The sequence below is a fragment of the Trichechus manatus genome, unplaced genomic scaffold, assembly GCF_000243295.1.
Source record: "Trichechus manatus latirostris isolate Lorelei unplaced genomic scaffold, TriManLat1.0 scaffold00077, whole genome shotgun sequence".
Lineage (NCBI taxonomy): Eukaryota > Metazoa > Chordata > Mammalia > Sirenia > Trichechidae > Trichechus > Trichechus manatus.
Window position 1 is genome coordinate 7555888 of NW_004444013.1, and position 13185 is coordinate 7569072.

At 47.5% G+C, this 13185-nt stretch overlaps 1 protein-coding gene across 4 annotated transcripts in view; it reads left to right on the forward strand.

Moving 5' to 3' along the window:
- The window catches only part of GALNT17 (polypeptide N-acetylgalactosaminyltransferase 17), a 628291-nt gene that overhangs the window by 501460 nt on the left and 113646 nt on the right, over window positions 1-13185 (forward strand). For all 4 annotated transcript variants that reach the window (XM_004380774.2, XM_023735303.1, XM_023735304.1 and 1 more), the window contains one exon: window positions 11257-11374. In XM_004380774.2, coding sequence (XP_004380831.1) covers window positions 11257-11374 — 118 coding nt within the window. The remainder of the gene's footprint in view (window positions 1-11256; window positions 11375-13185) is intronic.

Genomic DNA, 13185 nt, shown 5'->3' on the forward strand with positions numbered 1-13185 from the left:
TGGGTGGGTGGGTGGGCGGCTGGATGGATGGATGTGCCGTCAACTTGATTCCCACTCATGACAACCTTACGAACAACAGCACAAAATGTTGCCTGGTCCTGTATCATCCTCATGATCGCTGGCACATTCTAGTCCATCGTTGCAGCTACTGTGCCGATCCATCTCACCAAGGGTCTCCCTCACCCTCACTGTCCCTCTACCTCACAAAACACAATGTACAGTACATAGTATATCAAAGTATGCACTTTGCACACTAAACTCACCCTGGCTTTATCTGAGCTTGCTCATTTCCCCTTTGTCCACTCGTTCTCATTTACTTAATTGTGCCTATATTTTATCTTGTAGTGTCTACCTTATGTAGGATGTTCTAAAACCTTTTCAGAAAAATTCTCCACCATGCACAAATCTCAGTGTTCTTCCTTTCTTACAGAACATTATTTGCATAGTTAGCCTGATGCCATTTTTAAGAGTATGACCCAAAGCCTTTATCACATTTGTTCTTACATAATTAGCCCTGCAAGTTGGAGAGGGTTTATTCTTCCCCCTATTATAGATGAAGAGCCCCTGGGTAGTACAAACAGCTAATATGCTCAGCTGCTAACCAAAAGTTTGGAGGCTCAAGTCCACGTAGAGGCATCTCAGAAGAAATGTCTGGCAATCTACTTCCGAAAAATCAGCCACTGAAAACCTTACGGAGCGCAGTTCTACTCTGACACACATGGGGTCTCCATGAGTCAGAGTCAACTTGATGGCAACGGCACTGGTTTTTATAAATGAGAAGGAGGCTAATCTATATTTCAAATATTTCTTTCCACCCGAGTTCCTTTGCAAAGTTCTCTACCTTCCAGTCACCCAGTACTTCATTGTTTCATGTTCTGAGTCTGCACTCTCCTCCAGGGCTTCCTGTTGTAGAACAGAGGTCAGCAATTTTTTCTGTACAGAACCAGATAGTAAATATTTTAGACTTTATAGGTCAAGCGACGAAATTGAGAATATTCTGTAGATACTTACAAGCAGGAGAGGAAACCAATTCTCACAAATATTTTATTGACAAATTCCAGAATGTAATAATAACAATTAAGTCCAATTTGTAAATACAAGTCTACTAATGAGAATAATTGAATTTGGTGTGGGATTTCTTGATATTTTGCTTAACTGGGGTTCAAAGTTAGTGTTTCTATTTTCAAATCCTTGAACCCTGGTGGTGCAGTGGTTAAGAACTTGGCTGCTAACCAAAAAGTTGGCAGTTCAACTCTACCAGCCGCTCCTTGGAAACCCTATGGGGCAGTTCTACTCTGTCTTATAGGCTGCTATGAGTCAGAATCAACTCAACAGCAATGAGTTTGGTTTTTTGGTTTTATCATCAAATCGATTACAGATGTTCATCTGTAAAAACCATTCTTAGCTCTTGGGCTGAACGAAAACAGGCGGTGTAGCTTGCTGACTGTTGTTCTAGATCCTTCCTCTTACTCTCTTCCTAAAACATTCACCTAGCAAGACAGCTAACCAGACACTTTTTTGCTTTCCATTTGCTTGTTTGTTTTTGGTGTGAGATGCTGACAGCTGATGATGGCTTTGCGTGTTACCACCTCTTAAGGAACATCTATGCTTTTACCAAAATACTCTTTATAGGATTATTTGCAAATCAGTTTCTTGAAGCCTAAAGAAAACATGATTAGCAAACAACAAAAGTGTTATACTGAGAAAATTACTTTCAGGAAATATCTTACTAGAGGGTTCGTTGTGGTCTTTGTTTTAACAAAACAAGCCCAGGCAAAATCAGCCAGCCTTGGAAATGCTTTTGTGACTGGCGCCTTAAGTCTGCACTGGCGTTCTCTGCAGCTGGTAGAAATCACACTCCCGAGAGATGAGCGTTCCCTTTATCCTCCAAAGGGAAAGGCTCTTAGTACCCGACAGTTCACTTCGCAATCTGGAGGAAGTTGTTGTTTCAACGTGAATTATCTTTTCAGCAACAAAAATGAAAGCATTACCTCCATTTAACAGGCGAAGCACTGGCCTCTGGGTTCCATTTGCTTGTGAGATATTTGCGTGCTGGATATAGCATTTGATTTTTAAAAAGGCAGTGGTACTTAGCCTTTGGTATTTATATGTATAGCAGAGGCAAATGGAACTCTAAGTATTAAATTACAGTCCTGTGCCAGTTGAGAATTCTGTGCAAGTCAGCCAACGACTTCCACAAAATTGTGTTTTTAGTGTTGAGCAGCTGCAGGTTCCCAGAAATCTTCAGTGCAAGACCACTTATCCCACTCACCGAGAGAGCTCTTAGCTGCTACCAATTTTCCGTGACCTTGTTTGGGAGGTAGTATAATACCTAGACCACCACCTGTCTGTCAGTGTGTCGTACTGCGGTGGCTTGCATGTTGCTGTGATGCCGGAAGTTATGCCACCAGTATTTCAAACACCAGCAGGGTCACCCACGGTGGACCAGTTTCAGCTGTGCTTCCATACTACGACTAGGAAGAAAGGCCTGGAGATCTGCTTCTGAAAATTAGCCAGTGAAGACACTGTGGATCACAACTGAATGTTGTCTGATAGAGTGCTGGGAGTTGAGCCCCCTAGGTTGCAAGGCACTGTACAATAGCCACAACAATGGACCAGACATGCTAATGGTCATGAAGGTGGTACAGGACTGGGCAATGTTTCACTCTGTTTTACAAAAGACTGTGCACCTTCAGTTGGAGCCAACTCAGCAGCAACTAGCAACAACAAGGGTACCTAGAAGGAATGTGGGGTCAGACACTGCTGGATTGATTCTAGCTCTTCACTTACTTGTGTGTCTGTCCTTGGCAATTCACTTAAACTCTGAGCCTCCGTTTCTTCATCTGGAAAGTGGGGCTATTACTGTTTGCCAAGTATTGCTGCAGCAAGGGTTAGAAAGCATTATGAATTGTCCTAATGCAGCACCAGGTGTGTAGAGATGCTCAGTAAGGGAGTTGTTGGCCCAGGTGATATGGCTCCCCCCGCAGTTCTCTCCCCCGCCCGGCCTTGGGGTCCCCTTAGCACACCAGTGGAGCCCTGGTGGCACAGTGGTTAAGAGTTCTGGCTGCTACCCAAAAGGTTGGCAGTTCGAATCCACCAGCTGCTCCTTGGAAACCCTATGGAGCAGTTCTATGAGTCAGAACCAACTTGATGGCAGTAGGTGTGTATGTAGCATACCAGTCCTGTGCCAGAGGGTGACTGAAGAAGGGTAACACCCAAATCAGGCACATGTGCTGGTTATTACAAAGCAGCCTAGAAGAATCCACACATAGGGATTGCAGCAAAATCCACTGAACTAAGTGCATTTTGATTAAATTAACCAAGCTACCTATTGCCAAAGAAAGTGATCCGAAATGCAGTGCTGTCAAGTCGATTCCAACTCACAGTGACCCTTTAAGACAGAGTAGAACTGCCTCATAGGCTTTGCTAGGCTGTAATCTTTACGGAAACAAACTGCCACGCAATTCTCTCGCAGAGCAACTGGTGGATTCAAACCACAGACTTTTCAGTTAGCAGTCGAGAGCACCACCAGGGCTCCTAAAACCAAACCCAAAATACCCAGTGCTGGTTGCACCCTGAAAACAAAATTTGCAGAAATCCATACAAAGACAGCTGAAGGCATAGTGTAGTGTTCTATCCTTTTCCTGCAAATGTGGCCTGGGAATTGAAAGGTGCTAGGCAAATGGGCATTTAGCTGAAGCAGAGGCGGAACCAGAGAAAGTGGCAGGTGTTTGAGGTCCAGGTTGGAGAAAGGCAGCCACCACACGAGGCAGGCCAGTTGGAATCGTGGAAAGGGGAAACAGGCTAAGCCCCTGATCCCTGGGCCATAAACGATAGAAATTTGGAGACATGGCCCCAGAGAACAGAGGCTCGTGGGCAGCTGGGGCCTCGAAGAGCAGCAGGGGTGGAAGGCAGGCAGGGCAAGGCAAAGGGCAGCCTTGGCACTGCTGTCTCCTGCTCAGTCCCCAGAGCAGCCTGGTCTTACAGTGACAAGCTCATGGCTGGTAAGTTCCCCTCCCTGAAGAGAAGAGCATGGGTGGAGGGAAGGTATTTCCCCACAGGGGTGACTTTCTGAAGGCAGCTGGTCACCTAGTCTTTAGGGTGCAGGTGGGCAGAGTCCCCAAGTTCTGGTTCCTTGAGCCCCCCACCACTGGGGCTCTCCCCAGCAGCCTGCCCTACAGATAGATAACATGTGCACCAGGCCTTAACCAGAAACTGGTTTTACTAAGGAACAGCAAATAGAGTTTGCTTCTTCGCTAGGACTGTTCCATGGGTATTTTTGTATCTTCAGGGGCTTGGGATTTAGTCCAACAAAGCCTCCCTGAATTGCCTCATAATGTTGTTGACTAGATTGACAAATGAACGAGCACACTTGATCCCACTTTAGAAACCTTCCCTTACAAACGATGATAAAACCACCAGTTGCCACCGAGTCATTTCTGACTCATGGTGACCCCATGTGTGTCAGAGTGGAACTATGCTCCATAGGGTTTTCAGTGGCTGGTTTTTTGGAAGTAGGTTGCCAGGCCTTTCTTCCAAGGCACCTGAGGGTGGACTTGAACCTCCAGCTTTTCAGTTCCATTCTAACACGCATGGGGTCACCATGAGTTGGAATTGACTTGACAACAACTATTTTTTTGTTGTTTATTTTGTTTTGTTTTTTGAATATAATATGTCAGAAGGTGATAAAGAAGGTAATATAAAATAAAACTGGGTAAGGAGCATGGACAGGAGCCTGGTGGCACAGTGGTTAAAGAGCTCGGCTGCTAACCTAAAGGTCGGCAGTTCGAATCCACCAGCCACTCCGAGGAAGAAAGATGTGGCCGTCTGCTTCCGTAAAGATTTACAGGCTTGGAAACCCTATGGGACAGTTCTACTCCGTCCTCTAGGGTCGCTGTGAGATGGAATCAACTCAGCGGCAGTGGGTTTGGGTTTTTGGAAGGGCCATGGAGAGACTGGTAGATGGTGGTTATGGTTTCTAATCAGGTGGTCAGGGTTGGTCTCGATGAGAAGATGACATTTGAGCAGAGACTGGAAGAAGGTGGGGGAAAGGAGCTGTATGCGTAAACCTCCTGGAAAAGTGGTGCAGACAGAGGCAGAAGCTGGTGCACCCTGCCACAGAGCACGCTGGCCTTGTTCAAGGAACAGCAAGGATGTTGCAGAGAGGCAAGGAGAGGAGGAGGGAGGAGTCACTAGAACACAGACCATCTAGATGGAGTCGCATGGGTCTTGTGAGACCCTAGTTCTTACTCTGAATGAAATGAGGAATCAGCGGAGGGTTTCAAGCAGAAGCAAGATCTGATCTGATTTATATTCTCCGTGGATCATGGTGGGAATTCCTGGAGCCACCACCCTCTCCTTGCTCATCTCTGCCTTCCTTTGCTCACCTCTGTCTCAGCTGGAACTGTTGTGTCTCATATATTTTGTGTAACGGCAACAATAAAAGTGATTATTTTTAATCTGTTCTGCTCTGTAATGGAGCTATTAGGCTTTGGGAGAGCTCTTAATATGATTACCATTTTGAATGATCTTGAATTGAGATGTTAGTACTGATGGTGGTAATCGAAGCTGAGTTTGAAGAATGAGGCTGCAGGGGCACGTTCCAGGACCTCATCAGCTTGGTGGCGCCATTAGGGCAGCTGGCAAGGCCGGGCAGGTGGTGGAAAGCCTCCAAGGGGACATGGTGCCAGGCTCTGCCTTTGGTTTACTCGTTGGAACAAGGAGTGTGGCTGAGGGTCCAGATCCCTGAAGCTCCCAGCATAGGGGCTACTGGTTGCCATCAAGTCGACTCTGACTCATGGCAACCCCATGTGTGTCAGAGTAGAACTATGCTCCAGAGGGTTATCAGTGGCTGATTTTTCGCTGAGGTGGCTGCTTCTTCCTGTAAGAGAAGATGCTGCTGCCGTCAGTCCGGTCAGGTCCTTCTGGAATTCAAAGCACTCCTCCTACTAAACTCGCCAGCAATTCTGGCTGGCCCAGCCAGTCTCCAAGACGATCCCCAGTCATAAGTGAACCACCTGGCAGGAGAGTTGCTGGGCTCCCGGAGCTGAGGGGAGGGTCTGGGAGCTCTGTGTTTGTTTCCTCCCTCCTGGGAAGGTGCCCTGTGGGGGCCGGTCTTGGGGTGAACCAGCACCGTTGTACTCTCCAAGTATGTGGCTGAGTTTGGACCATGACCTTTGGGAGACCTTCTCCCACAACAACAGCAACAATCGACCTAACACTTCCAGGACCAGCCTCCTCCCCCTTTCTCTCCAGGTTCTGACTGCCTAGGAGGAGGGCAGAGACCTGCCTTGCCTCAGCCTCCTGTGGCCTCCTGTGGGCCTTCTGTGGGCCTTCTGTGGGCTCCTGAGGCCACCTATGGGCTCCTTTGGGCCCCTATGGGCCTCCTTTGGGCTCCTGTGGGCCTCTTGTGGGCCCCTGTGGGCCTCCTGTGAGCTCCTGTGGCTTCCTATGGCCTCCTGTGGGCCTCCTGTGGGCTCTTGTGGTCTTCTGTGGGCTCCTGTGGCCTCGTGTGAGCTCCTCTGGGCTCCTCTGGGCTCCTGTGGCCTCCTCTGGACTTCTTTGGCCTCCTGTGGCCTCCTATGGGCCGCTGTCCTGTCATGGCCTTGTTAAATGAGGAGGCGCTTAGGGACCTCTCAGCTCTGTTGTTAGAAATTTCAGGGTTTCTGATGATGGAACCTGGACGAATGTGTGGAATAGAGCTGCTCCCAGGCAGATAGGGGACCAAGGGCAACTGACACTGTGAATTCTTCTCTCCTCACCACCCACAACCAAAAATACTACTCAGATCCAATCAAGTCAGATTAAGATGTCAGGCTGCTTGACAGGGAAAAATGTTACCCGAAGGGCAATCTGACAGGCATCTGGGAGGAAGAGGGAGCCTGCCTGTTCTCTCTGGGTAGTGAGAGTGTGTGTGCCTCTTCCTCTCTCCCTCCCTCCTCCTCCTCTTCCTCCCTCCCTCCTCCTCCTCTTCCTCCCTCCCTCCTTCTCCTCTTCCTCCCTCCCTCCTCCTCTTCCTCCCTCCCTCCTCCTCTTCCTCTCTCCCTCCCTCCTCCTCCTCTTCCTCCCTCCCTCCTCCTCTTCTTCCTCCCTCCCTCGTCCTCCTCTTCCTCCCTCCCTGCATTTCTTTCCCTTCTCTCATCACTCCTTCCATCTCTCCTCCCTTCATCCCTCCGCCTCCCTTCTGTTCTTCCCTTCCCACTCTCCCCGTCTCTCCCCTTCCTTCCCTCTCTCCCTCCCTTTCTCCATCTCTCCCTCTCCTGTCTCTCCCTCCCTCTTTGCCTCAGACTTCTCCATTTCTCCCCTCCCTGCCTTTCTCCCTTTTGTCTCTCTTCTCTTTCTCCCCATTCCCTCTCACCCCCTTCCCTATTCCCCCCTCCCTCCCCCTCCTTCCTTCCCTCTTTCTCTCCCTCACTTCCTCTCTCTCTGTCATCCTCTCTCCCCCTTCCTTCCATCCATCCCTCTCTCCCCTCCTTCGGACCCTAGTGAGAGCGCAGTCCTGGGTTCTGGTTCCGTGCAGCCAGTTTGTCCCTGAGGCCTCATGGAGCCCTTCCCACCAGGAGCGGTCACCCAGGTCTGTCATGCGCATTCATTTATTCAAAAGTGTTATCAGGCGCCTGCTCTTGGCCAGGCAGTGCGCTGGTCCTGGGAAGACAGGAAGACAGGAGAAGTGAGATTGGTGGCTGCTCTGCTCTCCAGGAGCTGGCTGTCCATGGGGAGATGGTCTCCCGGGGCTGTGCCACCAGCACATCCCTCAGCCCCATCTCTGTGCATCTGATCCATGGTCCTGAGTGGACCCAGGAATCTGCGTTTTCTGAGGACCCACCCCGTGAACCTGGACCCATCTCTGAAACACTGTTCTGGGCCCACACCCAAAGCCAGCGCTTAGAGGAGGTTTGCTGGTTGACTGTTCTCTGTGCTTGTACTGTTTCTGGGGTGCCTTTGAGGAATTGGAAGGTTTCAAGCCTGGGAGTGGGATCTTAATTACATATGCATGTTAATGTTGCAGATTTTCAGTATAAGCACAGGCTTTTGGCAAGAGTGTTCTGATTTAACAGAATTGCTTGATGTGCTCAGCAACTGCTCTCTAGAAAGCTGAGTTAACACCAGGGCTGCCTCTGGCCCCCTCCTTCTCTGTGACTGCAGCACCCCCAGGACTGTGCCTCACGTCTACGAGTGCAGGTGCCACCAACATTTCTTGATAACTTGGGAGGCCCTGGCTCTGAGCTCTCCCAGAATGAATTCTCCATGCTGTTTACTTCTTTTGGCTATATGATAAAGCATTTTTTGAATTTGTTTTTTTCTCTGAATCAAAAGTAGGAAAGGATAGTGTCTTAGTCAGGGTTCTCTAGAGAAACAGAACAAGTGAAAGATATATATATATATATACACGCAAATCACCAGGCCTTTCTTCAGTGGCACTGCTGTGTGGGTTCAAACCACCAACCTTTTGATTAGTAGCCAAACACAAACCACTGTGCCACTCAGGGACCATATATATATAGAGAGAGAGAGACATCCACTTCAAGGGACTGGCTCTCACAGTTATGGGGCTGGCAAGTCCAAAATCTGCTGATCAGACAGCAGGCTGGAGATTCCTGCTGGCTTGTGTCCCATGAGCTATATGTCAGGCAATGGAAAGAGTGCAGAGTGGAGAGACAGTAAATTCTGCCAAAATATCTACTCATAGTCTGGAGGCAGAACACATCCTAAGGAAATTCCCTTTTCAACTGATTGATGCATTGCATTAGATTACATTATGGAAAGTGATTACATCACATCACATCATGGAACAGCAGCTAGACTAGTATTTGGCCAAACCACTGAGAACCGTAACCCAGCTAAGTTGATACATAAACTGAACCATCATGGTTTGTATGTATTGTAGTCATCATTTGGTTGCAAAATCCAGACACCTATCTAACACTGTTTAAGTAAAGGAGGACCAACTGCAGAGATACAGGGGACTCTCATGCAACCCAGAGGCAGAGAACAGAGCCAGGCTTCTCAGCAACTGGAAATCCAAGGTCACAGGCAGCTACTCCCCACATGGTCACATGTCTCCACTGTGCCTCTGCCTCCTTCCTCTGCACACTGGCTTCTCTGCTCAATTACCCATGTGCTGGGGCCACCATAAACCAAAAAACAAACCCATTGATTCTGGCTCTTGGTGACCCCACGTGTTGCAAAGTAGAACTACTCCATAAGCTTCTCTGGGCTGTAATCTTTACGGTAGCAGACCGCCAGACCTTTCTTCTGCAGTGCTGCTGTGTGGGTTAAAACTACCAACCTTTAGGTTAACAGCTGAGCATAAACCGTTTGCACCACCCAGAGAAAATGGCGGCCTGAGCCCTACAGATCTAAGAGACACTGTCTCAATTCCGTTTCAGGAAAAAAAAAACACAAAAATTTTGACCTGGTTTGGGACTGGGTCATTTCTGGATCGGTTAGCTGAGGCCGGGAGATGGGCTGACACAGGGCTTTTTTAGGCTGGGCATCGTGTTGGGAGGAATGATTGACAGTGAAGCCATTGCCGTCCCTGGTATAGTCTGTGCAGCGGTGGTGCAACCGCATCAGCAGAGGGCAGGCATCCTGCTACATAGGCATGATTGGCGTGAGGTTCTTTCCATTGCATTGGAAAGACACTGTGTATGGACCTAACGGTAAGACGGTACAGGAGCATCATTTATGGAGCTTCCACTCTATGCAGTGGGCACAGTCATATCTTCTCTTGTTTAATCCACACAGCAGTACTCTGTAGAGATCTACCTGAGACCCAGAAAGCTTCATTGACTTGACCAAAGTTACACGATTTTCCGTGGCAAGCTCAAATTTAAACTACCAGTACTGGTTGTTGTTGAGTAGCACTGATTCACGGCAACCCCATGTGTCAGAGTAGAATTACGCTCCATAGGATTTTCAGTGGCTGATTTTTGGGAAGTAGATCAGTAGGCCTTTCTTCCAAGGTGCCTCTGGGTGGATTTGAAATTCCAACCTTTCAATTAACAGCCAAACGTGTTAATATATTGTAGCATGTATCAGGACTTCATTTATCTTTATGGCAGAGTAATATTCCATAGTATGTACGTACCATGTTTTTTATCCACTCAAAGTGCTGCAATGAACATTGGTGTATAGCTTTCTGTTTGTGTTCCTGCTTTCAATTTTTTGTGGTATATACCTAGGATTGGGATTGCTGGGTCATATGGTAGTTCTGTGTTTAATTTTTTGAAGAATCCCAAACTCTTTTCCACAGAGGCAGTACCATTTTGCATTCCGATGAGCAATGGATGAGGGTTGCAGTTTCTCCATATCCTCATCAACATCTGTTGCCTTCTGTTTGTTTGATCATAGCCGTTCTAGTGGGGAGTGAGGTGATAGCTCATTGTGGTTGTGATTTGCATTTCCCTAATTACAAATGATAGGAGCCCTGGTTGTGCAGTGGTTAAGCACTCGGCTGCAAACCAAAAGGTGGGGGGTTCTAACCTACCGACTGCTCGGTGGGAGAAAGATGTGGCAGTCTGTTTCCATAAAGATTTAAAGCTTTGGAAACCCTATGCGGCAGTTCTACTCTGTCCTATAGGGTTGCTATGAGTCGGAGTCAACTCAATGGCAGTGTTTGGGGTTTTTTTTTCTTTTTTTTTTTAATGATTGATAACGTTGAACATCTTTTCATGTGCCTATTTAAGGCCATTTGTATATCTTTTTTGGTGAAATGTCTGTTCAAGTCCTTTTTTGATTGGATTGTTTTTCTTTTCATTGTTGACAGCTCTTTATATATTATAGATTGGGCCCTTTCATTTTGATCTTCCCCTCTCTCGTTTCCCTTCACATCCTAGCTTGCTAAAGCTTTTCTCATTCCTGAGGTAAGGAGTATATGCATCTTGTTCCTCACCTCCCAGCTTCTCTGAGACCACCCACGGGTCCTTATCCTGTCACACGGCTGTCACTAGGTGTGCGGTGAGCACCCCAGAGTGGGGAGCCTGGTTCTCAGGTATGCAGTCACTATCTGCTGTGTGAGGCCAGTCTTTATCCAGTCTACAGAGGAGCCAGGTTATTCCTGCTACTTCAGGATCCCCTTCTTTTTCTGAAACCGAAAGGTAGCTTTATGGAGAGATGGGGCATGGGAATGGAGAGTCTTTGGGGAAATTATTTGACTTGCTGTAGTGGAACCAAGCACCCTGTCTCAGATGGGTGCTGATGGAAGGGCTTCTGGTGCTGACACCTTAATAAGCTTAGCTTCTCTCTCTCCCGCAGGACGCCAGCCATGATTGGCTGCTCCTTCGTGGTCAACAGGAAGTTCTTTGGTGAAATTGGTCTTCTTGACCCTGGGATGGATGTGTATGGAGGAGAAAACATAGAACTTGGAATCAAGGTTGGTGACATGGCACCCTTTCCTCTTGGTTTCTTCATGTTTGTGAGCAGAGCTGCTAAGTCATCCCTGATGTGCGCTAGTTAAAGTTTTTTACAGTGATGTGGAGTTCTTGGTGCCGCAAATGGTTAAATGCTCAGCGGCTAACTGGAAGGATGACGGTTTGAACCTACCTGTCTTAGGCTGGGTTCTCTAGAGAAGCAAAACCAGTAAAACATATAAATATATATATAGAGATTTTTATTAAAGAAACAGCTCACACAATTGTAGAGGCTGGAACGTCCCAAATCCGTGGATTAGAATTGACGCTTCTCCTGATTCACGTAGCCGCGGGGGCCAGCAAACCCAAGATCGGCAGGTAGGAGAGCAGGGCTCTGCTCACAGGCTGTGAAGATCGACGAATCCCAAGACTGGCAGATAAGCTGACAGCTCAAGTCCCAAGAACCGGAGGTCAGATGAACAGGAGGCAGCTGCAGGATCCAGAGTGAGCAAAAAGCCAGAGTATCTGCTTATATTCGGATGCAGGCCACACCCCCAAGGAAACTCTCTTTCAACTGATTGGCTACTCACAGCAGATTCAATTATGGGAGTGATCACATATAAACACTGAGAATCATGGCCCAGCCAAGTTGACACACAATCTTAACCATCACACCACCCAATGGCTCAATGGGAGAAAGACCTGGCGATCTGCTCCCGTAAAGATTACAGCCTAGGAAATCCTATTGGGGCAGTTCTTCTCTGTCACATGGGGTCGTCATGAGTCGAAAATCAACTCAGTGACAGCTAACAACAACAACATAGCTGATGCTTCAACAGGTTCATTTACCCCAGCCCTGTTTCTGGGGGAGGTTCAGGCAGGTTGTCACCCCTCTTTAGAGGGAGAGAAACTTGGACTCAGAGAGGATGAACCATTTGTCCCTTGACTTGGTGACCCATTTGCAACATTAGCCAGAGAGTTTGGTTACCAATCCTATTCAGTTTAGTTCGTTCCTTAAATGTTTCTTAAAATTAAATTACAGTCAATTCTCGTTACTTGTGGTAGTTACGTTCCATAAAGTAACCCACTGGAACATTGCTCCAGAGGAAATGCAGAGTCAGGTTCCTGCAAGCCACTGGTCACAACACTTTCATCAACCAATCAGTACAAAACCTTTTTCTGTGTGTGTTTCTGTTTAAAGACACCTTATTTAATCTATATTGTTGATTAATTGACAGTGAAATCACAGCCAACAGCACTATAACTCATAGCCGAGTAAAGCTTATGTCGCACATGTGTTTTCTCCATACGGCACATCACAGCCTTCCTGTGCTTAGGAGTACAAGACAGCACTTCAGTACTGTTTTATTTTATTTTTATTGTGCTTTAGGTAAAACATTACAGGGCAAATTAGTTTCTTGTTCAAAAATTTACACACAAATTGTTTTGTGACCTTGGTTGCAACACCTGTAATGTGTCAGCACTCTCCCCCTTTCCACGCCGGGCTCCCTGTGTCCATTTGTCCACTTTTCCCATCCCTTCCTGCCTTCTCGTCTTGCCTTTGGGCAGGAGTTTCCCATTTGGTCTCTTATACTTCCCTGAACTAAGAAGCACGTTCCTCATGTATGTTATTGTTTGTTTTATAGGCTTGTCTAATCTTTGGCTGAAAGGTGGTCTTCGAGAGTGGCTTCAATTCTGAGTTAGCAGGGTGTCCAGGGACCATAGTCTTGGGGGTTCCTCTGTTGTGATCCCTGTGAGAGTGGTCAGTGGTAGTAGCCAGGCACCATCTAGTTGTTCTGGGCTCAGGCTGGAGGAGACTGTGGTTCATGTGGTT